This window comes from Mucor velutinosus, assembly GCF_035048745.1.
Source record: "Mucor velutinosus strain NIH1002 chromosome Unknown tig00000041, whole genome shotgun sequence".
NCBI classification, from domain to species: Eukaryota; Fungi; Mucoromycota; class Mucoromycetes; order Mucorales; family Mucoraceae; genus Mucor; species Mucor velutinosus.
Window position 1 is genome coordinate 3,943,753 of NW_027041905.1, and position 22,034 is coordinate 3,965,786.

Sequence of the window (22,034 nt, forward strand, 5' to 3'; positions counted from 1 at the left end):
ACTTCAAAGAAGCAGTATCAAGTACTTTTAAGAATGCAAGGCCGTGTTATCAGAAGTTAGAGTGTTATTTTCAATCAAAAGAGTTCCAAAACCAATATGGTTTGATACTAAACGCGTCTTGCAAAAATGCTAAAAAAAAAAAAAAAAAAAAAAAAAAACGGTGGTATGGAAAAATGAGAGGGCGACCTACCCGACGTCACGGCCAGTAGATTTGGTTTCGGTCTTCTGCCGTGGTGGCAGCCGTAACTGCTGCACTTTAATTTGCAATTGTGCAGTAAGTATTTTCATGTTCAAATTTGACTTGATCTCACATTCTTTAAATGTTTTTGCTCAATTTGACTATGGAAATTGTCGTTGTTATACTTTACTTTCTAATGCATTTATGAAGAGTCAATGAAGGCGCATCGAATGATACTGGTTGCACTCAGCTTTCAGACCGAAAATAATGAGCAATTTGCAAACATTTCAAAACCGGTTTTTTGCGAATATGTCATAATTTAGCATATACAAGTCTCATAGAAAAAGCTTCCAGTATTGCATTTGACCTTTACGACCAATTTGGTCTGATATGTATTATAGGAAAAGTCTCCATTTCTGGGGTGAAAAACGCGATCGTTTGATTTTCAAAAATTTTCCCTTGCTAGTACTCATGTGAAAATGACGATTTTCATTAAATTTGCAATGACCCAAAAAAATTGAGATAAAGCATCAGTAAGTAAAGCGTGGCCAAGAGAAGGCGTGTGGTGATATTCTAAGCGTTCAAAACGCTTTGTGGCATGAGTTATTCGTGCCTAAAAATGGCTAGGTTTGAACAGAATTTGATCTAAAACGACGGTGTAGTGGGTTGCATTGCCAAAAGAGTAAGTTACACTTCTGTCTGATGATTCAAATGTTCTGCATTGTATAAAACCCAATTTTCGAGTAACAGGCGCTTTTATTGCAATTCCAAGGCTGAAGTCTTGCTTCTTGAGATGTGCGATTACAGTGATCTTGACACTTGAGCGTCAATAATATTATGCAAATTGGAAGCTAATAACTTGCTCGGATTGAATAAGATGCTCATCAGGTTAGCAGTATATTGTTGATGGTCGTCCACAACAAAGATACAATATCTAGCCGTAAAACTGAACTTATTATAGTCTATTCACAATATTGGAAACTCATAATTCAGGAGAAATAACTGATACCTGACACGCTGAGTCATTGTTGTAATGAAATAGGAACACAAACGTTAGTTGGTTGAAAACCGAGCTTCGTTAAATATCACTCATTCAAATTCATGCTATTTGAGCCTATTAATAAAGCGCTCAAATATACATCAACAACCACTTGAACATAACAAAATAGTAAAGATGCATTCTTATATCGCACATCCTCTGAATGAATCACTCCTGACCACAGTGCATTCAATCACACCCATGATGGTCGTAATAAGAGAGATATTATCTTTATCCAAATAGAATCAAATCAATAACAAGTGCTGTGCCAGAAGGGCTACAACTGTCTATAAAGATTAAGGTATTCTTGATGGGTAGATATGTCTGTGTTGTGCAACAACATGGACAAGCTATGATAAGTGAAGTGCATCTCAGCTATCTAAATACTGAGGTTCACCAGATGTGATAAGCGTTGTACAAGATAAATTGCTACTTTGGCATTCAGAACTTAGTATAAATAGAATAACTCTGGTCTTCATCAATAAATCTTTAGTTTTTTGTGTCTGATCTTATTCAAATAAGTCTTTTCTTGTTTTTATAATATTGAACATTTTTTATAAGCTACAAATAATAATCCTTTTATTCTTTGTGCTTACCAACAAGCATATTCAAATATGACAACTATGCCCTGCTGCCATAGTTGCAAAATATCCCAGATAAATAATTCCATACTTCAATAACAAACATCACACTTTAAACCATCAAGGTTACATTAAATCATGCTGTGACGATAGCTCACCCAAGCCCATCAACGTTACTCAAATCGACCCTTATGGCCAGCGCTCTTGCATTGATTACCACTTTAAATCAAACGTCAACAACATTTGCCAGATATCGCAGTCGCAGCACCTATTGCTCTCTAACATCACTAATTCTACAAGCTAGTTGCAAATGTATAAATACTCTTCTTTTTTTTTTACTCAATTCCAGGATCTTCATTTTATACACAAATAAAATACAGTTGATTTCTATTGTATTTTACTATTGCTTTATTTTTTTTTGTGAAATCTATTCAAACCTGATTTCACTGCAAGAATAAAAGCATCGATAACTTAGAGATTGAGCTCCGTACAATGCAGAACATCAAGGACATTAGACCGAATTGTAATGCACTTACTCTTCTAGCAATGCAACCCATTACGCTTTCGTTTTAGGCCGAATTCTGTTCAAATCTAGCCATTTCCAAGCTCGAATATCTCATACCACAAAGCGTTTTGAGCGCTTGAAATAGCTTCACACGCCTTCTCTTGGCTACTGATTTATCAGAAATAAATTATTTATAAAAAGGAGTATGAAATTAATCAAGTAAAGAATATCGTTTATTACATTGTAAATAAGAGGGTTTATATACTATTCGAATTGAGGGATTTGATGTGAGGATAAGGTATTAGATGGGTTGATTTGGGTGATAGGATAATAGATCCAATCTATTATCCTGAACATGCCATGATATGGATCGTAATTGAATCCTGTTTCATGTCAAAGTTTATGATCTGATGTGATCGGTGCTTGAACTGCTTGTTTCTACGCATTTGGAGATCCGGTTTAGAAATGATACATCAGTATGAATCTTATAGTACTAGCGTATCTGAAGTCCATATCTTCTTATATTATAAATCGATATCGTACTGTACATCTAATCCGGTGTACATATAGTTTATATCTAAATCTGGTAACTGGATGAACTGTCGGAATGCAGATAATAGTGGATGTGTTCCACAATTTCGGTGAGACTAACTCATGTAAACTTTGATGCGTTATTATGTTGTCGGTTGTTTAGAATAACGAAATATAGACAGAGTAAATACAATTAGAACTGAATAGATTTATTATTATGTTATTCCAAGATTGAATAGGGATCAAAACTGGTGTAGATATCAAAGGTATTTATAGTTATTTGACAGTGCCGCAGCAATAGGACCTTGATCTTGAATGCGGGATAATTGTATAAGCCTTGAACCAGTAACGAGGATGTGCTGCATCAGAACTCATGAACCACCGGTCAAGGATAAACGACAAAGATGATCCAGGATATAGATTAGCCATTTGATGGCACCACTCATGTTCCTTCGTGCTGCTTGAATAAAGACCTCTCACTTCTACTATGTATCTCAGCTCATTCTCAGATCCTCTTATGTAATATACAACGCCTAATACATTTGCCTCTCAGAGATGATCTATATCCTAAACAGTCGGTAAGCCTGATAATGGTAATGGAAATGAGAAAGCGAATATGCTATTTAAACACTAAGGCTTTACATTTTGGCTTCGCTACGGTAAAACCACTTTTAAAATCGCTGTTATCATGTATTGGGCTAGATGCTTGAATACTATTTTGGTATTGCACCTTCGCCTCCCTATGATAAAATCCTTATGTAAATTAATGCTAACAAAAGTTGGATTAAATGCTTGATTGTCATGGCCATTCACCTTCGTTTTACTACGGTATAACCCCCTCAAGGCCAATGATACCAACAAGTGTTGCCTTGAAACAACATATCACGCAATCTATAGCCAAATAGCAAACAAGAAATCACTTGATCAGATACGCTATGTTCTGGGAAGAAGAGCCTTTAATCTCTGATTAACTACGATGGCGCTTTTGTGTTCATATTTTCCAGTATCCGATATATGAAACCTCCGTGGTGCTATACCATACCATGGCCTAGAGCTTACCTTGATAGTAGTTGAATGCACGTTTATACAGTACAACTCCAAAAGAATTCACTCTGAATTTGCTAGTCAGCAACCAGCAATACTTATATTACCGGAATAATTTAAAAACCTTCTGCCATTACATTTTAACTTAATTATTTTCCGTTATTGGGAATAGTCAAGTCGATCAAATCAATTTCAAGCTTTTCAATTCATTACATTCTTACCCATGAAAATGTGATATATTTAAAAAAAACCACAATTTGACAATATTAGAATTTTCTCACCATATATAAGGGTTCAATGTTAGTTAGATGTCAGACGTGAGACCATCAGCGTCTTTATATAAAGAAGTGTGGCCCAGACGTGAGCTTTCGGCGTCAGTATAAAAGAAGCAAGCACCCCCCCTTTTTTTTTTCATTGTCAGGTGTCAGGTACACACAGACTTTGTGTGTAGCTTTTTTTAATTTAGTATAAATATCAACTTAGTTTGCAAAACAATAAAGATCATCTTATATCTCAATTCGATTCTTTTATATACATTTATCTAAGTCTACTCTAAAACTATACCTATACACACGACACAGGTGCACACAGACTTTGTTAGTAACTTTTATAGTTAATATGAATATCAAAAATAATAAAGGTTATTTTTTTTCTCACTTATACTGCTGAGACATATACATTTATCTAAATCTGTTACTTATACTCACAACACCATTAAATAACAAACACTTTGTAACATTCTATGCGGAAACTTTTTGATAATTTTACATTTATCTGCCAGTAATTTTTAAACAAATCAGCTCTAGTACACATTCAAAATAACATTCATATATTACGAACTGTTCAACAACGCGATGGCATAGTAAAAGCGAATATAGTACCACAAAATTTCGAGAACCTAATTCCACTACAGTAGCAGTTTATGAAGATTATTATCTACAGTCTGATTGGATTATTTTGTATATTCCACACGGTCATCAAGCGATTGAGAAACAGTATCTAATGAATATTATGGCAAACATTGTATCGTATAGTATTAAAAGACAATTTTTCATGTATGTTATCTTTTTACTATCTCATGCCGTGCAATAGATAGCATCCTATTAATAAAATTAAACTGTATGGGCCCGCTTCTGCAACAAAGGCAACATAATAAAGTGTGCTACTCTTTGGGGTATTCAATGCATGCATCTTTAATAAACTCAGTAAATCTGTAAGCCATGTCTTTCTACGTGTTGTATTCACATATAATCCAGCCCAGCCTTTCATAGTATCGATCTATATGAGGGCTTGATTGTTGCGAAGCGAATATGCAAAATCGTAGTATCTAAGCAGTAAATTCGATTTCTCTCTTTCTTTATTAATAATGGATTGTTTAAAATCTACATATATATAGCAGTGTTTATTATTGTTAATGATTTGGAATGTCTACGGCGGCAGCCCGCAGGGTGACACCGTCGTCAAGTGTAGTGATATTGCATCTAATTCAACATTTGTTAATATTAGTCCTAATCGATTTTACCGTAGCCAAGCAAAGGTGTACAACCATAGTGTTCAAGCAGCAAGTTTGGGTTCTCATTTGCATTGTTAATAATAAGCTTACCAGCAACATAGGGCATCAAAATTCGCATGAATTAGTCTTACAAAATCAATATGTCTCCTGTTAAAATTACAAGCTGCACAGGTTGCAGAACTGCCCTTCCAGACGACTTTAGCTACTAAAGATGCGGTTCATGCCGTGTAAATAAAAGCCATAAAGCAAAACATAACCAAATTGGACAGTTTTCAAGCCTTCATATCTTGACATGTAGACCTTCCTGAGCCACCGGAATAACGCCAAACAATTGCACTTAAGTAGTAGCAACTTTCTGACACCTTTGCTCAACCTTTTGAGAACCTAAAAAATATGGCCAAAAATCAACCAAAAAGCATGAGGTACCCCTCATGGCTTTTTACGAAAATCAAAGGATCGCATTTTTCGCCTTGAAAATAAAGAATTTTACTATGGCATATATCAAATTAAAATGTTTTTCTCGATCCAGAGCAACCTCTGAAACCACTGTTATGAGGCTTTCATATACAAAATATGGCTATTTTCGCTAAAAACCTCATTTCAAATTTTATTGAATTGCTCAATAGTTTCAATCAAAACACTTATTACATTTAGCACCGTCGGAAGCGCCTTGAAAAGTACTTCAAGAATGTATTAGGAAGCGTAGGGTGATCATCACAGTTCATATAGTCGAATACCAAAAAATAGATTAAAGAAGTCGAAAAAAGACGAGATCTGTCCAATCTTGAGCAGAAAAAAAAAAGCTGAGGTTGAATTAATTTTGACGGCGGCATTGCTGCTGGCTGACCTAAATGCCTTTCTGTTGATGATAATGATGATTGCGATGTTGATTAAATGGGGATCATGGAATTGAAAGGGTAATTGCTTAACCCAAATACGTTTTTGGGTGCTTTTGTTATAAGCGAGCCTTTTGCAATGTCAACAACTCAAAAAAAGTCGCTGTAGATCTTACACAAGTCCTTTATTTACTTATGACCAGCTTTATGTCGCCATCTTATTAAGAGCATCAGCAGCAGTGAATGATATGACAATTCTATTATCAAAAAATGGCATTTGTGATATACAAATACTGCATAAAATTTGAATTTCTTTCGCATTGTCCCAATAATAGGCTTTGTTTAATATCAGCGTAAGCAAAAAGGATACTAAGGGAGATACCTCCTCTCCTCCTCCTGGCTCTGATGCAACCTTTCTGTTACTAACTAATAATAAATTGTTTAAAATCTACTTGATATACCAAAATGTTATAATGTCTGATTTAAAACGGTTTCGATGAGAGCCCGCAGGGCGACGCCGACATCGAGCGTAGCGAGATGAATGGGCAAGTAATAAATACTGGAAGCCTTGAACATAAAAGCGTCGTAGTAGCAAATTAGAGACTGCAAGCCCTTGTCCCAAGAACACACTGCATCTAATTTTAATGATGTTATACCTGCTATACTTAGCTGTGGATTAAGTGATTTGTGGTGTCAAGGCAACATTTGCTAACCTTGACCTTAAACAGGTATAATAACCCTAAGGAAGCAAACGTGAAAAGCCATAATAAAGCAGTAAATTTGGTTTCTTATTTTCATTTGATGCATTTCACACCATAATCCATTATATTACACCTAATACAACACATCAACATCTCATCGGTTTTTACATACACTACTAAACGCACATCAAACTACAGTCTACACGCACATCAAGACCCATCAAATAGTCAACTAGTAGGATGACTATTACTGAAACAATACCATTTAATTCAATGACAAAAGAGCGGTTACAAATACACGTAACTGTAGATTATTTACACATATCATTTACGACAATCTACTGGATCATCACACTTGACTTTACACCTCAGGATTTGACATTATTCACAAAGATATAAATGGGACCACACAATTCATTCAATAAAGGATTGTCTTAATTTTGCACAGAATGATAAACTGATAATTTACTGATACATTTATTTGTATGATTTTAGTTATTTACCGTATTTGTCAATCTAATTAACAGAATTTTTATCCATTGTTATAGTATATAAGAAGGATCATCTACCTGGCCAGTAGAGAAACTTCAGCTTACTTTACACCTGTCAGTTTGATAATAAAACTTACCTTTATCAAGTTGACTTTACTGTTTTTTATGCTTTTTTTTCCATGAATTTTAGTCTATAAAGCCTCAAATTCCACAGGTTCCATACTTCAATAACAAACATCACACTTTAAACCATCAAAATTACATTAAACCATGCTATGACGATAGCTCACCCAAGCCCATCAAGGTTACTCAAATCGACCCTTATGGCCAGTGCTTTTTAAGGCGCATCAAATGATACCATGTAACTTAGATGTTTTGAATAAACTGATTGAGCAATTTACGAAAATATGAAAAGAGGTTTCTAGCCAAAATGTCGAAATCTTACATATCAAGGTCCCACGAAGATGATTTCAGAGGTTACGTTACATTGAGGGAAATATTTTGATTCAATATCATAACATAATAAATGTTCAGTCCTTTTGCACTTTACAACCCTGATATGGAACCTGAGCTTCAAGGCATCTATCAGGCCTGGCTCATATGAAAATAATGATTTTACAATCAATCAACAAAGACCACCATCTTTCCTCTGCTCAATGCTGTCAGCAACGTTTTCTTTGAACGACGACCCACAGCCTCAGAGATCTAGTCAACGGCTGCGATCGAGACAACAAAACGAACATACTCGACCATTGAGAAGACCACGTCGTAATAGAGATCTAGATAGCATATTGTTTGAATTACTAAAAAACATGGAATTAATTTTTATTTTGTTACACAGATGACATTACTGATAACACCCAGTTTAAAGAAAGTAACCATCTCTTTGAGCGAAATGTTGATTATGATCCAAATTCCCCTACTTACTGCAGACATTTTATGCAGCCCATGAATCGTCAATGTCCAAACTGTAACGCATTGTTGTATACTGAAGAGCTTTTAAAAAACAAATTTTCGATGTGTTGTAGACAGGGAAAGGTTCAATTGGAAGCCCTGCAAAATCCTCCCCAGCCACTACGATCTCTACTTACTGATTCAGACCAAGAAAGTCAGCATTTCAGAAAGAGCAGTAGAGCCTACAATAACAGCTTTGCCTTTACATCACTTGGTGCACAGCAAGATGAGGGCTACAGTGGATTCAACAGTGGCACTTACACATTTCGAGTTAAAGGCTCAACATACCACAGAATTGATCCTATCTCTTCTATGCCAGGATTTGCCCCATAGTATGCTCAAATATGTTCTACGGACCCTCAATACCAAGCTAGCATGCGCAGAGGTATATTTTCGCTGCTTCATGAACCTCTGCTTGAGCGTCTCCAAGAAATGATGATGAGAGAATGTCCCTTTGCACAGACTTTTGAGATGGCAAGACAACGTTTCGCTCATAATGAAGACAGTTTTCACATCATGATTAGTGGCCGGGCAACAGCGACATTAGGAAGAACTTATTCTGCCCCTACTATAGATGAAGTGGCGGCCATTGTTGTAGACCCAGCCTCCACAGACTATCCAAACTATGTCCTTAATCTAAGGAGAGATGTGGCAACATTTCGTAGAAATGGCACTGTGGAACATATTATAAGTGAATGCCATAGATCCTATGATTCAATGCATTATGTTTTGATGTTTCCGAGAGGTGAGAACGGATGGAATGTCAATATGCCACTCAGCATTACTACGAATGCCTCCTTCGAAGACGATGATGAAGGTGATGCAGTTAATAGCGAAACTGATGACGATAATGCTGCCAATGCAGTTGAAGCTGAAATCGATGGCGATAATGTCGAACAAGAAGTTACAAGGCCTATTACCACCATTAGAAGAGCTCAGCAAAATATTAGCGTAATGCCATTTTATGCTCATCGATTGCAAGTGAGACCCAACGCAGGAAGGCTGCATTATTTCGGCCGGCTCTTTCATCAATATGTAGTGGACATGTATGTAAAGGTTGAACATCGACGTTTGGAATATCTACGAAATAACCAGGGATCGTTACGAACAGAGCTGTATTCAGGGCTTACAGATGCAGCGGTACCTGATAGCACCATCTCCACTGAGGAGATTGGTAAGCAAATTATTTTACCCTCATCACCTACTGGATCACCAAGATCAATGCAGCAGTTATATCAGGATTCAATGGCAATGGTTTCTGCATTGGGTTAACCAAGCTATTTCATAACATTTACCTGCAATCCAAACTGGCCCGAAATTGTCAATGAATTACGCAACGGTGGTTTGAGCCCAACTGACAACAGACCGGATCTGTGTGCACGAGTTTTCGACATGAAGCTCAAGGAGTTGATTTCTTATATTAAGACAAAGCCATACATCTTTGGTAATGTCATTGGCTTTACTCATGTCGTTGAATTTCAGAAACGTAGCCTGCCACATGCTCATATGGTGATTATTGTGGATGAACCGAGCAGACCTACTCTTGAAACGTATGATAAGTATGTCACTGCCGAACTCCCAGATCAAAGCAAGCACCCCAAAGCGTATGCTACAGTCGTTAGAAACATGATGCATACTCCATGCGGAAAAAACATCAATAAGAAAAGGCCATGCTTAGATGATAATCTCCAGTGCACCAAGCAATATCCAAAGCAATACACCGAAGAGACTTTCATCGATTCTAAAGGATTTGTTCATTACAAACGACGAAGTCAACCAAGAAGCATGCCTGTCAAATTTGGGGATTATTATGCTGATAATCCATGGGTCGTACCTCATAACTTATACTTGGTGACAAAGTATGATGCTCATATCAACGTTGAAATTTGCGCAGGAGTCCAGGCAATCAAATATCTTCACGAATATATCACAAAGGGTAGCGACAAATCTCAAGTCAAATTAAGTAGAGACCAAGCCCAAGATGTCAATATCACAACCAACGGCAATACTGCCACTTCTCCAATGACAGCAGCATCCACCTCTACGGCCACATCATCTGCTCCTACAGTAGGGCAGCCTCAAGAAGATAATACCAATAGAGACGAGATCTCAACTTGGGTCAATGCCAGATACATTTCCCCGTCTGAAGCGTGCTGGCGCTTACTTGGAAAGAATTTACACTCTACTTTTCCGTCAGTTACTCGACTGGCAGTTGATCTTCCAAATCAGCACAGGGTGTACTTTAACAACAACACTACTATTGCCAATGCCGTAAATGCTGCCATAGCAAAGAAGACTACTTTGCAAGCATTTTTTGAATTGAACGCATCAGGAGACGTCTTTGCGCAGAATTTGCTTTATATTGATGTCCCAAGACATTATTCATTCGACAAAAAGCAGAAAAAATGGGTAAAAAGAAGGCGAGGAATCAACAGCCAGAACCGTGTTAAGGGGATAGGCAGAATGTATTTCGTGCCTCCAAGTGCTGCTAATATGGAGAAATATTGCATGCGTCTACTTTTATTGCATGTTCGTGGCCCTCAAAGCTTTGATAATTTAAAAAACGTCAATGGTGTTCAATATGCCACATTTCGTGAAGCTGCTCAATCCATGGGACTCTTAGCAAACGAGGATGAATGGCATTTTTGTCTCGATGAAGGATATTATGCGATGATAAGAACTGGATCCTCTCAGGTGCGAGATCTTTTTGTAACCATTCTGATGTTTTGCACTATCTCCACCTACAAACAACTATGGGATAATCACAAGGTTCAACTGTCTGAAGACTTTATTCATGAAATTCAACAATCTCAAGCTGTTCTACAAAAATTGACTGATGCTCAGCTGGAATCTTGCTATCAAAAGGCATTGATTGACATTAGTAGAAAATTAATGACGCATGGAAAATCAGCCAAGAATTATCCAGAGCTGCCCCAAATCGATGAATCTCTTTTCAATCAGGAGGATGAAGAGCTTCGATCATTATTTGATCAAGAGGTAGTTGGGTATAATCTGGAGACCTTGGCTACTGAAGTTCGAATTTATGAGGAAAGGATGAACGCTGATCAGCTTCAAATATACAACACTGTGCTTAATTCTGTAAACAATCCTGGTCTTGGTATCCCTACATGTTTCTTCATTGATGATCCCGGTGGTGGTACTGGAAAAACGTATCTGTATCATGCTCTTCTCACTAAGGTTAGAGCAGAATCAGGAATTGCTTTGGCAACTGCTTCTTTAGGTATCGCAGTAACTCTTTTACCAGGTGGTCGTACTGCTCACAGTACTTTCAAGATACCTCTCAAGACAGACCAAACATCAACCTGCCACTACTCAAAACAATCAAACACTGCTAAACTTTTGAAGGAAGCAAAGCTGATTATTTGGGATGAAGCACCAATGACTCACAAGCACGCATTTGAGGCTGTAGACAGATCGCTACGTGATTTGATGTCCTCAGTACATATTTCTTATGTTGGAAAGCCTTTTGGTGGAAAAGTCGATGTTCTTGGAGGGGATTTTCGTCAAGTTCTCCCGGTAGTCAAGAGAGGTTGAAGGGCAGATGCTGCTGCAGCCTCTTTGAAGGCATCATACTTGATGTCTCATACTAAAAGTCTCAGCCTGACTCAAAATATGAGACTCACCAACGATGAAGGCCCTTCCTCATCTCAATTCGGTTCTAACGATTTCGCTCAATACTTGCTCCGTATTGGTGAAGGATCTGACCAACATCAATTCGGTGATACTCTGGCCATTGACCCCCATTTGGATTGTAGTTACAGCGAGATTATTGAAATTGCTTTTGGTGATGTATCTACTCTCCCGTTCGTTTAAAAAATTGTCTTTTTGCATTAGTTTTTAGTCATTTCTTTTTATACAAAGTCGAGATATATATCGTTTGAATGAGAGAAAGTAGTGCTATCTATATATATTTATGACTTTTTCAAAAACTAAAATCGAATGAGTTTATTGATTAAAAAATATATATAATACAAAAACTTACATTTTATTATAAAGTCAATAATAGTGAGTTGAACCATCTTTGCTCTTAATGACAGCCTTGATTCGGGCAGGCATACTGTTAATATATTTTGGGCACTCTTTTTCTGTTATTTTGTACCATTCTATGTTAATACGCCGCTTTTGTTCTTCTTTTGTAGAGGGTCTAGTGGAACACTTATTAAGACGAAGCTTTAGGAGATGCCATACATGTTCAATGAGACTAAGATTGGGACTTTGGGTTGGACAATTCATATTTTCGTCTAGGTTTAACCCACTCTCGGTGAACCAATGCTTAGTAATGCCCGCGGTATGCGGTGTTGCTTTGTCTTGTTGAAATCACACATCAGATGGTGTCTTCCCAAAGTGCTAAAGAGTGTTGTCCAATGATGACTTCAAAATATCGACATACAAGCCCGAGTTTATTGAGCCCTCGATAATGGTAGTACCATAACCAGACCCCTCCGCTGTTACGCAACTCCAGAACATGACTCCACCATCATTTCTCTGCACCTAAGACTGGACTTGATACGGCTGCATGGTTCGGCCACCATTCGTCCAGTAAAACGAATTACCATCTGAGCCCCAAAGGTTTACTTTTGTTTCATACGAAAACACTCAACAACGCCAAACAGCAATAGTAAGATGCCCATGCTTTTTAGCCCACGCCAATCGAAACCGCTTGTTTGTCTTGCTAACAAAATTGATCTTTGGTTTTCTTCGAGATTTAAGACCATTTCTTCTCAATGATTTGTGGATGTCAGTAATTGACATATCTTGGCTTATCAATCTTAAACTTTTTTTGCGCTGCTCCGGGACTATCTAAAGTACCTGATCGAAGTTCTCTTGACACTAGGGACATAGTTTTAGTACCAGGTTTTTCTGTCTTCCGCCAGCAGGTAGAGCTAGGTCAGGGCAATAGAGTTTTCTGAGCCTTGTAAGACTACAGTTACCGACTTTTGGATACATATTTTTTTATCTTTGATAACGAAAGACCATGTTGGAGCAAAGATTGGAGAGTGTTGCGCAGATCTTGTGTTAAACGAGCAAACATAATGAAAGTTTTGAAAAAAAATATGAAAGCAAAGAAATAAAGAAAAAATATGAAAAAATTAGCTTCTTTTATACTTTTAGAATGCTCCTGGGGCATTAAATATTCTGAACATACCGCGGGTAGTTTTTTAGATCTCTTCGATACGTTTATTGGAAGTAGAGATATCAACTATTTTATATCATCTAGAATTACCCGCCTACCATTTTTGACACTTCCCACTTTGACTGGTTATACTGGGATTAAAATATAGTCCAACCATAAGTGTTATATGTTGCTGTAACTTCTGTTAGCTGTTCTATCGAACGCAGTATTGGAGGTATTTTCTTCTTGAGTTTTGGCAATATACTGGGTAAAAGTCAAGATTATTTGAACGAACGGGACAGTTTTTTCCCCTACAGTATTATCAATAACTTCTTTTAATTTTCTGTCTGTCTCTGCGGGGTCTTCTCCGATATCTTCGGCAGGTTTCTCAACGTGTTCAATCATCAATCTTGCTTTAGCCTCTTTCTTTTGGATTGACAAAGAGGATCCAAGATAATTCTCAGCGACAATTTGAACTGGACTTCTTTGAGGGATGTCACCAAGAACAACTTCGCTGATCGACTTTCCTTTTCCTTTTCTGCGACTTTTTGATGGCTCAGGAACGACATGACGAACAGAGCTTGTGGACACTAGTAGAATGTCAGTCGCTTCTGAGGTATTGCTCACTGTGGGTAATGATTGATTTGACCCGAAAAGATCTTTGCTACTTTGGCCAGTCTGGAGTGAACGAGAGTATGGTTTACATTTGTCGCCTAGTGTTTCCCTTAACTCTTGAAAGCGCAGACAATCTTGCTCCATTTGCGCTATGATTCAAGATGTCAGTATGTAATGTGCGTATAGTGTAGAATGTAGCACTACCTTTGACTAGATAGTCAGTCCTCATCCACGCCTTTCCCTGTTTCAAACTGGTACTGGCTCACCTTCTTGAATTGATTGATGATTCTTCGAATCTTTCCTCGCACGGCTTCAGTGGAAATATTCTTACCACCAGCATCTTTCATGCACTTGATAACCTTTCACATTGCACCCGATCCTGTGGAATCAAGGCGTTTTCCATTTACCCTAATTCACTTGTACATCTTCAGCAGCATGCCATTGTCTTCGACGAGTAGATCCAGCAGATAAGCACTGAACGTAACATTGTTGTCTAAACCTTCAGTCTTGCCGCTCCAGTTGCAACTGGGTTCATGCTTTTTCGTCTTTTTAGCTTCTTTTGCCACTTTTAACTCCTTCAATTTCTCCTCACGTCTCTTCATACTCGCGCTTCTTTTTCAAGTCATAAGCAGATGTAAGTGGCATAATAAACGCAACCAAAATAAGTTGTAGACTGAAAAAAAAGGAAAGGATGTGAGACAACGTTGACAGCAGATCATCAAGGGTGGCCAATGTTGTAGTGCATTTGGTTGGTGCTGCTTTTTAACCAGAAAACGCCCAAAAACAACTTTGGCCGCCCTATGAGGTACCCCTCGTGATTTTCATCAAAAATCAAACGTTCACGTTTTTCTCCTTAAAAATGAAGACTTTTACTATAGCATACGAGCCTTTCAGCACTTTGGGTGGTTTCCTGACCAACGCTTCGCTTCGGTGGAAACCAAACTACGTTCAGGCGGCTTGCGCTGCCGCGGGCCTTTAGCTATGTTAAGCACAAAGAATAAAAGGATTATTATTTGTAGCTTATAAAAAATGTTCGATATTATAAAAACAAGAAAAGACTTATTTGAATAAGATCAGACACAAAAACTAAAGATTTATTGATGAAGACAAGAGTTATTCTATTTATACTAAGTTCTGAATGCCAAAGTAGCAATTTATCTTGTACAACGCTTATCACATCTGGTGAACCTCAGTATCTAGATAGCTGAGATGCACTTCAATTATCATAGCTTGTCCATGTTGTTGCACAACACAGACATATCTACCCATCAAGAATACCTTAATATTTATAGACAGTTGTAGCCCTTCTGGCACAACAAGCTAATATCCCAAAATTAATATAGCTAAAATGTTAGAAGAGGAACCCTGATTGTTGATTGATATATAATCACTAATCATATGAGTGTTTATGCTTCGGATGGTTCTCACCGAAGCGTAGCGAAGGTAGAAAACCAACCTGTACAGCGACAGCTCGAGCTACCGGTTACCCTTGTGTATCTTATCATAATACTACTACGTTCAAGCTGACCCTCTACTTACACATGAGAACCCTTTATAATATCTGTGGATCTGACTCTTATCTGATGCTCTACATCCATATACACGTATCTACATCATATACGGGCAAGTAGCATACTGGTATTTCCACTTTTTAGTCCTTAGTGTCCATAATACAGCAAAATTTGAATGCATTTGAGCTGCGTTTTCTTGCGTCCAAGGCCGTTTTAGATCGTCGGCATAGTACAAAACAGTTGCTCTCATCTGGCAGTTACTTTCTGACATGTTTGCTCAACTTTTTTGGGATCAAAAAAACATGAACAAAATTCGACCAAAAAGCATGAGGTACCCCTCATGGTTTTCATCAAAAATTAAACGATCGCGTTTTTCACCCCAAAAATGGAGACTTTTCCTATGATACATATCAGACCAAATTGGTCGTAAAGGTCGAATGCAATACTGGAAGCTTTTTCTATGAGACTTGTATATGCTAAATTATGACATATTCGCAAAAAACCGGTTTTGAAATGTTTGCAAATTGCTCATTATTTTCGGTCTGAAAGCTGAGTGCAACCAGTATCATTCGATGCGCCTTCATTGACTCTTCATAAATGCATTAGAAAGTAAAGTATAACAACGACAATTTCCATAGTCAAATTGAGCAAAAACATTTAAAGAATGTGAGATCAAGTCAAATTTGAACATGAAAATACTTACTGCACAATTGCAAATTAAAGTGCAGCAGTTACGGCTGCCACCACGGCAGAAGACCGAAACCAAATCTACTGGCCGTGACGTCGGGTAGGTCGCCCTCTCATTTTTCCATACCACCGTTTTTTTTTTTTTTTTTTTTTTTTAGCATTTTTGCAAGACGCGTTTAGTATCAAACCATATTGGTTTTGGAACTCTTTTGATTGAAAATAACACTCTAACTTCTGATAACACGGCCTTGCATTCTTAAAAGTACTTGATACTGCTTCTTTGAAGTGGAATATAGTAGGTGCCATTCAATAACGAGCACAGAAAGATGTAGAACAAGCATTAATCGAATTTGTTTATTAGGTTTCGATAATTTTTTGCCTGCTGTTTGATGTCGGTGCTGCTGCCATTACTTCTTTGCTATCTCTGCTGCTTGCTACTTTGGTTTATTATGTCTGGTAGCTGCTTCTTTGGTCTCTGTCTCTGATGGTTGCTTCGTTAATCTTTGTCTGCTGGTCTCTGGTGTCACCCGCTCTTCGGTTATTCTACGATGATGGTGTTGCTGATGGTGTTGCTGCTGCTGCTAGTCTGGTCTTTCCTGGTCTACTGTCTTTGGTGCATGCTCGTTCTCTGACTTATATCCGGTGATTGCGTATTCTCTGGTCTATCTGTGTCTGTGGTAAGTGGTAAGTATATTTTTTCTTCTGGTCGCAATGATATAAAACCTCTTTGAACGTTTGTATTGTTGCTTCCTTTCTCATGATATTGCATTCATGATGTTTATTTTGTTGCGCTTTCTTTTTCTTTCGTTGGCTGTGATATGATCAGCTCAATGGATGCTTGCAATGTTGTTGCTTCGTATGTAGAAACAATAAGCATGATGTGCAGCTATATATCTGTATTGCCTTTGTAATATTACTTTGTTATATGGCCGTGGGTTGTTGTTTATGTTGCCTTTGTCGCTTCACATGAAACAACGTTAGTCACTATGTTGTACTGCACACTTATAATACTGCTGTTGCTCCTGCAATTGTGCGTGTTTTTGTTGCTTACATCCGACTATTATTACCATGTACATTGCTCATGTATGCATTTTTGTTGCAACAACAGCCAGCTGTTCTGAACATCTTTGATGTTGTATTTGTTGTTATGGCTTTCTTATGACTCACCTTTTTTGTGTGAGTGTTCCTTTTTTGCCTACATACTACTATACTCCTATAGTAGTATGTTCTTTTCCTCTTTCTTTTATTCTTATTATGTTTCTTTGAAGCATACCTTTTTTTTACGTTGTGTGGATGTGCCTATCCCTGAAGCTCAACAAGACTCTATCCGAGGCTAGGAGGTAGATAGGCTGCCTTCACTTGGTTATCACTACTTACTTTAGTGATGATTGAGGGTCTCAATGCCAGAATTTAAAGCTAGGTGATGTAAGTAAGGCATGCTCTAGCGCCTGGGGGAAGTTTGATGATAGCAGCGGCTATATTGTTATTATAGCGGCGCTTAAAATTTTGCCTCACCTCAAAACAGGGGGAAACCCTCGCAAAATTTTTTTTAGGTCAGCGGAGTTTTCAAGCGATTTGATTGGCCCAGATGTTGAAGTACCAAAGGACTTTAGCTAGTTGATTTTCTATTGATCCCCTATTGATTTGCCATTTACCATGACTATATGTTTCTAATAAAAATCTATCGAAATAAACAGGATTCAAATCTCTCTTTGTTCTAAATTAAGATAAGATGCAATTATTTGACTTAGCATCCACTAAACAGTTTCGTGTGAATGATGTCGTTTAAATTCAATATGTGGAGAAAGTGATACTTGTTGTGCCAGAAGGGCTACAACTGTCTATAAAGATTAAGGTATTCTTGATGGGTAGATATGTCTGTGTTGTGCAACAACATGGACAAGCTATGATAAGTGAAGTGCATCTCAGCTATCTAAATACTGAGGTTCACCAGATGTGATAAGCGTTGTACAAGATAAATTGCTACTTTGGCATTCAGAACTTAGTATAAATAGAATAACTCTTGTCTTCATCAATAAATCTTTAGTTTTTGTGTCTGATCTTATTCAAATAAGTCTTTTCTTGTTTTTATAATATTGAACATTTTTTATAAGCTACAAATAATAATCCTTTTATTCTTTGTGCTTAACAATACTATCGGTAGTACTAGGGCAACACTACATTAGGTACTTCCAGGTCCTCTCGCTACCAAATGCCCTACCAAACGTACATTGTTATTATTGGTTTCCAACATGTTCCAATTTAATGGGCTGCTATCTTTTACCTCACATTGAAGATTTTGAATGCGCAAAGAAGTATTTTCAGCTGTTCATTTTTGGATCTTACAAAATCATGTTTGCAATATTAATGTTAGAGCATTGAAAGTAACATGTTTTTATATTTATAGTAAAATCTTATGAGGAAAACGATGATGTAGTTGGATTTTAGATTGGATAGTGAGTTGTTGTTTAGAAATGGATGATTCTCAAAAAGAGACAACTCTGAGTAATGAGGTACCGTATATACAAGAACCTGTTCGCTACCAGCAATCACTAGCTCGAAGAGTTAGGTGCTGGAAAACGTTGTATTATTCAAAACCGCGTGGCTGTATATCGCTTTGTTTTGGCGTGGCAAAGGGTCAACGGTGTGCAATGCTTTGACAAAAGGGGGAATAGTTTTTTATTCCCTATGTTGATGCTAGAGACTTCATATCAGAGCAGTTACTATGTGCACACTTTAGGGGTTGCTAAGCATATAAAGGGGTTTTCAGTCGCTTCATTAGTTGTCAAATGATTAAGCGAGAAAACTGTAAAGTATCCAGTATATAAAAAGCCGGTTCCTATACGTTAGTGTTTCGTATTTAGAGGAAAATACTGACCAGCGTTAGAATTAGCCAAGAAACAAGTATGAATATGAAAAGCCACATTCAGTTGGATTTCGATTCTTCAAGCACTCTCTGCTAGTGTTTGATTCCTTCAGGCAATCCGCTTGGCCCTTTTCAGTCAAGATAAGGCTTGTTTGTCAAACAGACAGCAACCGCTTTCTCTGACGTGAAATAACAAGAAAGACAATGACGATTATAAGGATGGACAAGGTGTCGATAGCTTAAATATTGAAGATTTAGGAAAGTTTAAATGTACCACATGCGCCGTTAATTACTAACTTCTCGCAGAGATTAAGAAATTAAGAATTGTTTTGTAAATCCAGGACCTCGTACGAGTGAAAATTAGTTTTCATTCATTTGGGACAAACTTGTTGTGAATATGCGCTCGTTTATCATCGAAAAATATGATGATCAAACGTTGGAAGGACACAGGGGCAATTGGAAGTGATAATTTTGAGCTATACTGAAAGAATACGGCTACAAATTTGCAATCAACTTCATATCGGTCAACAACGCCAAATGGAAAGAAATATAACTGAAATGATTACTTAAAGTAGGTTCTTCTTTTTGTATTACAGTAGTCGCTCTATATAAGGCCGTCCTATATAAGGCTATGCGGGGAATAAGGCTGAAATTTTTCAGGTTTTTTTTTTTACCAGCTATTTAGCCTTAATAGCCTAATTTTATATAAGGCTACAGATTCTAAAAATTTTAGCCTTATTTCATAGTGGTGATCGCTGAGATTGAATTTAAGGCCAATCAGATAATAAAAAATATATAGCTTTTATTGAAAAATAACACATTTAAACAAAATAATCACGTAAATCTGTTTGATTTTTCTCTGCTACTTCCTCCGATCTGATATCGTTCAGATTCCTACGGATAGTTTTCAGCATAGACTTTTCTTTTTCATCCATTGGGATGGTATGGTACAAGATAGTTTCATACGCATGCTTCAACTTCTCTCTTATCTCCTTCGTATCAACATCGTAAATCTCTACTGGTTCTTCCTCTACCTCAAGCTCTTGTGATCCATGGGTAACATCATCGCCATCCTCAAATTCAACAATCACGGGATTAAAAACGATTGCATCAGACTCATCTGCATTTAGATCCAAGTCGTTTACTTCAGTTACCAATTGAACCCCATCATTACTTCTGTTTCCAGGAAGTTCAGGGATGATTTCGTTCAACTGGCTGACTAGATCATCGTCTAAAGGTAGCTCGAAAGATGGGAGTACATCCTCCGAGTCGACTCTCTGTCTCTGAGCAAACTTAAAATCAAGGATCTTCGTATGATCCCAGCAATTTTGGATTGTTTGAGGCTTAACTTTGATCCAAGAATCAGCAAGAAAATACAGAGCATCCACCTCATCCATTCTGTATTCCTCGGTAAGATCAAGGCTTACCCCAGCAAGATACTTGTTCACTGCCCTGTAGTATTGGTGCCAACGAAACTGAGCCTTGAAGTTCGCAATGATTCCTATCGAGTGTGTGATTAGAGATGAGTACGTATATCAATGAAATTTGTTGATTTACCGGCATCCAAAGGCTGCAACTTGCTTGTTGTGTTTGCTGGAAGGAAAATCAACTTAATATTGCTGAATTCTTCTTTCAATTTATGCACTGAAGCATTGTCAACCAAGAGAGCAACTTTTCTTCCGGCGTAAACGAAAGACGCATTCAAACGTTTTACGTACTTCCTAAAGATGTCGGTGTTCATCCATGCATTGGGAGATGAATGGTACTCCACGTAATGGGATTGCCCGATGTTGGTGGTTCTTCTGTACAAAGCAGGTTTTTTGTTTGCTGCCTTTGGTGTCTTTCGTTTCCCAATTACAATGGGGTGCCCTTTATAGGATCCATCATAGTTGGTGATTAGTCCAACTGTGAATCGGTTCTTGCTTTTTCTTGAACCACCTAAAGGTTCCTGACAAATGGTGCGAGTTGGTTGTTGCTCGTAGTATAAGCCAGTTTCATCAAAGTTGAGAATATCTTTGGGATCATATGGCTCCAACAATTCTTCAATCTTTCTGAGTTCTTCGACAATCTTAGATGATGTTAAGTCGACTGAGCTTTTTTCACCATATAAATGTCTTGACTTGACACCAATTCTCTTGAAAACATCGGTTAGCCATCCATCTGAGAAATGGATTTGCTTATTCTTTGGCAATTCATGCATGCGGTACTTTCTGTGTGCGACTACTTTTGCAAAAGCTGCAATAGTTCCACGATTGACAGGAAGAGATTTTGCATTCATGGCTTGAATGTACTCCAAAATGTCATTGTCCAATTGTGGCATCGTCAAGGCTCTGCTGCTTTTTCCCTTCAAATTTCCTCCTTCGTAAGCTTTGATCACCTTGTCCTGTGAATTCAAGACGTTCGATACAGTTTTTTGCTTGACTGAGTGATGAAGGTTGAATTCCTTTTGAGCCCATTGACCGAGTTGCATTTGCGTCAGATTAGGAAAGTGCATGTTGTGCATAATAATGCGATACTTTTGCTCGATTGTGAGGCGATCTCTTGATCTTTGATTAAGGCACATGATAGGATATTACGTTCAATAGAAGTAAAATATACAGATAAATGAATGTTACTGGGGAGGTATCAAGTTGATTTATTTGATCAACTATTATAGTAATAGATTCTACGCGCACGACTTTTTTGACAGAAGTCACGCGCGCCAGTTAAGGTTATGCGGGCAATAAGGCTAAAAAAACCTCGCCAAAAAAGTAGCCTTATATAGAGCGACTACTGTAATTCTTCCACTATAAATTTCATCTGACTGCAGTAATGGACTACTATATTCCAGTCGAAAGACATTCGGTCT

General features: G+C 37.6%; 5 protein-coding genes across 5 annotated transcripts; 3 read left to right on the plus strand and 2 right to left on the minus strand.

Moving 5' to 3' along the window:
• Positions 1-8,748: 8,748 nt before the first annotated feature.
• ATC70_001496 (uncharacterized protein) lies at positions 8,749-9,645 on the plus strand (the record flags this gene model as incomplete). Its single annotated transcript, XM_064820891.1, has 1 exon — positions 8,749-9,645. The coding sequence occupies one exon, from the start codon at positions 8,749-8,751 to the stop codon at positions 9,643-9,645; it is 897 nt and encodes a 298-aa protein (XP_064684811.1).
• Positions 9,646-9,765: 120 nt separating this feature from the next.
• Positions 9,766-11,928, plus strand: MPS1 (Serine/threonine kinase mps1; the record flags this gene model as incomplete). Its single annotated transcript, XM_064820892.1, has 1 exon — positions 9,766-11,928. The coding sequence occupies one exon, from the start codon at positions 9,766-9,768 to the stop codon at positions 11,926-11,928; it is 2,163 nt and encodes a 720-aa protein (XP_064684812.1).
• A 42-nt stretch (positions 11,929-11,970) lies between these two features.
• DIP2 (beta transducin) lies at positions 11,971-12,207 on the plus strand (the record flags this gene model as incomplete). Its single annotated transcript, XM_064820893.1, has 1 exon — positions 11,971-12,207. The coding sequence occupies one exon, from the start codon at positions 11,971-11,973 to the stop codon at positions 12,205-12,207; it is 237 nt and encodes a 78-aa protein (XP_064684813.1).
• A 1,483-nt stretch (positions 12,208-13,690) lies between these two features.
• Positions 13,691-14,266, minus strand: ATC70_001499 (uncharacterized protein; the record flags this gene model as incomplete). Its single annotated transcript, XM_064820894.1, has 1 exon — positions 13,691-14,266. The coding sequence occupies one exon, from the start codon at positions 14,264-14,266 to the stop codon at positions 13,691-13,693; it is 576 nt and encodes a 191-aa protein (XP_064684814.1).
• A 5,741-nt stretch (positions 14,267-20,007) lies between these two features.
• On the minus strand, positions 20,008-21,749 carry 60S_1 (60s acidic ribosomal protein P2; the record flags this gene model as incomplete). The annotated part of the gene is made up of 2 exons (XM_064820895.1): positions 20,008-20,687; positions 20,744-21,749. 2 exons carry the CDS (start codon positions 21,747-21,749, stop codon positions 20,008-20,010), a joined length of 1,686 nt encoding a protein of 561 aa, XP_064684815.1.
• Between the last annotated feature and the right edge of the window lie 285 nt (positions 21,750-22,034).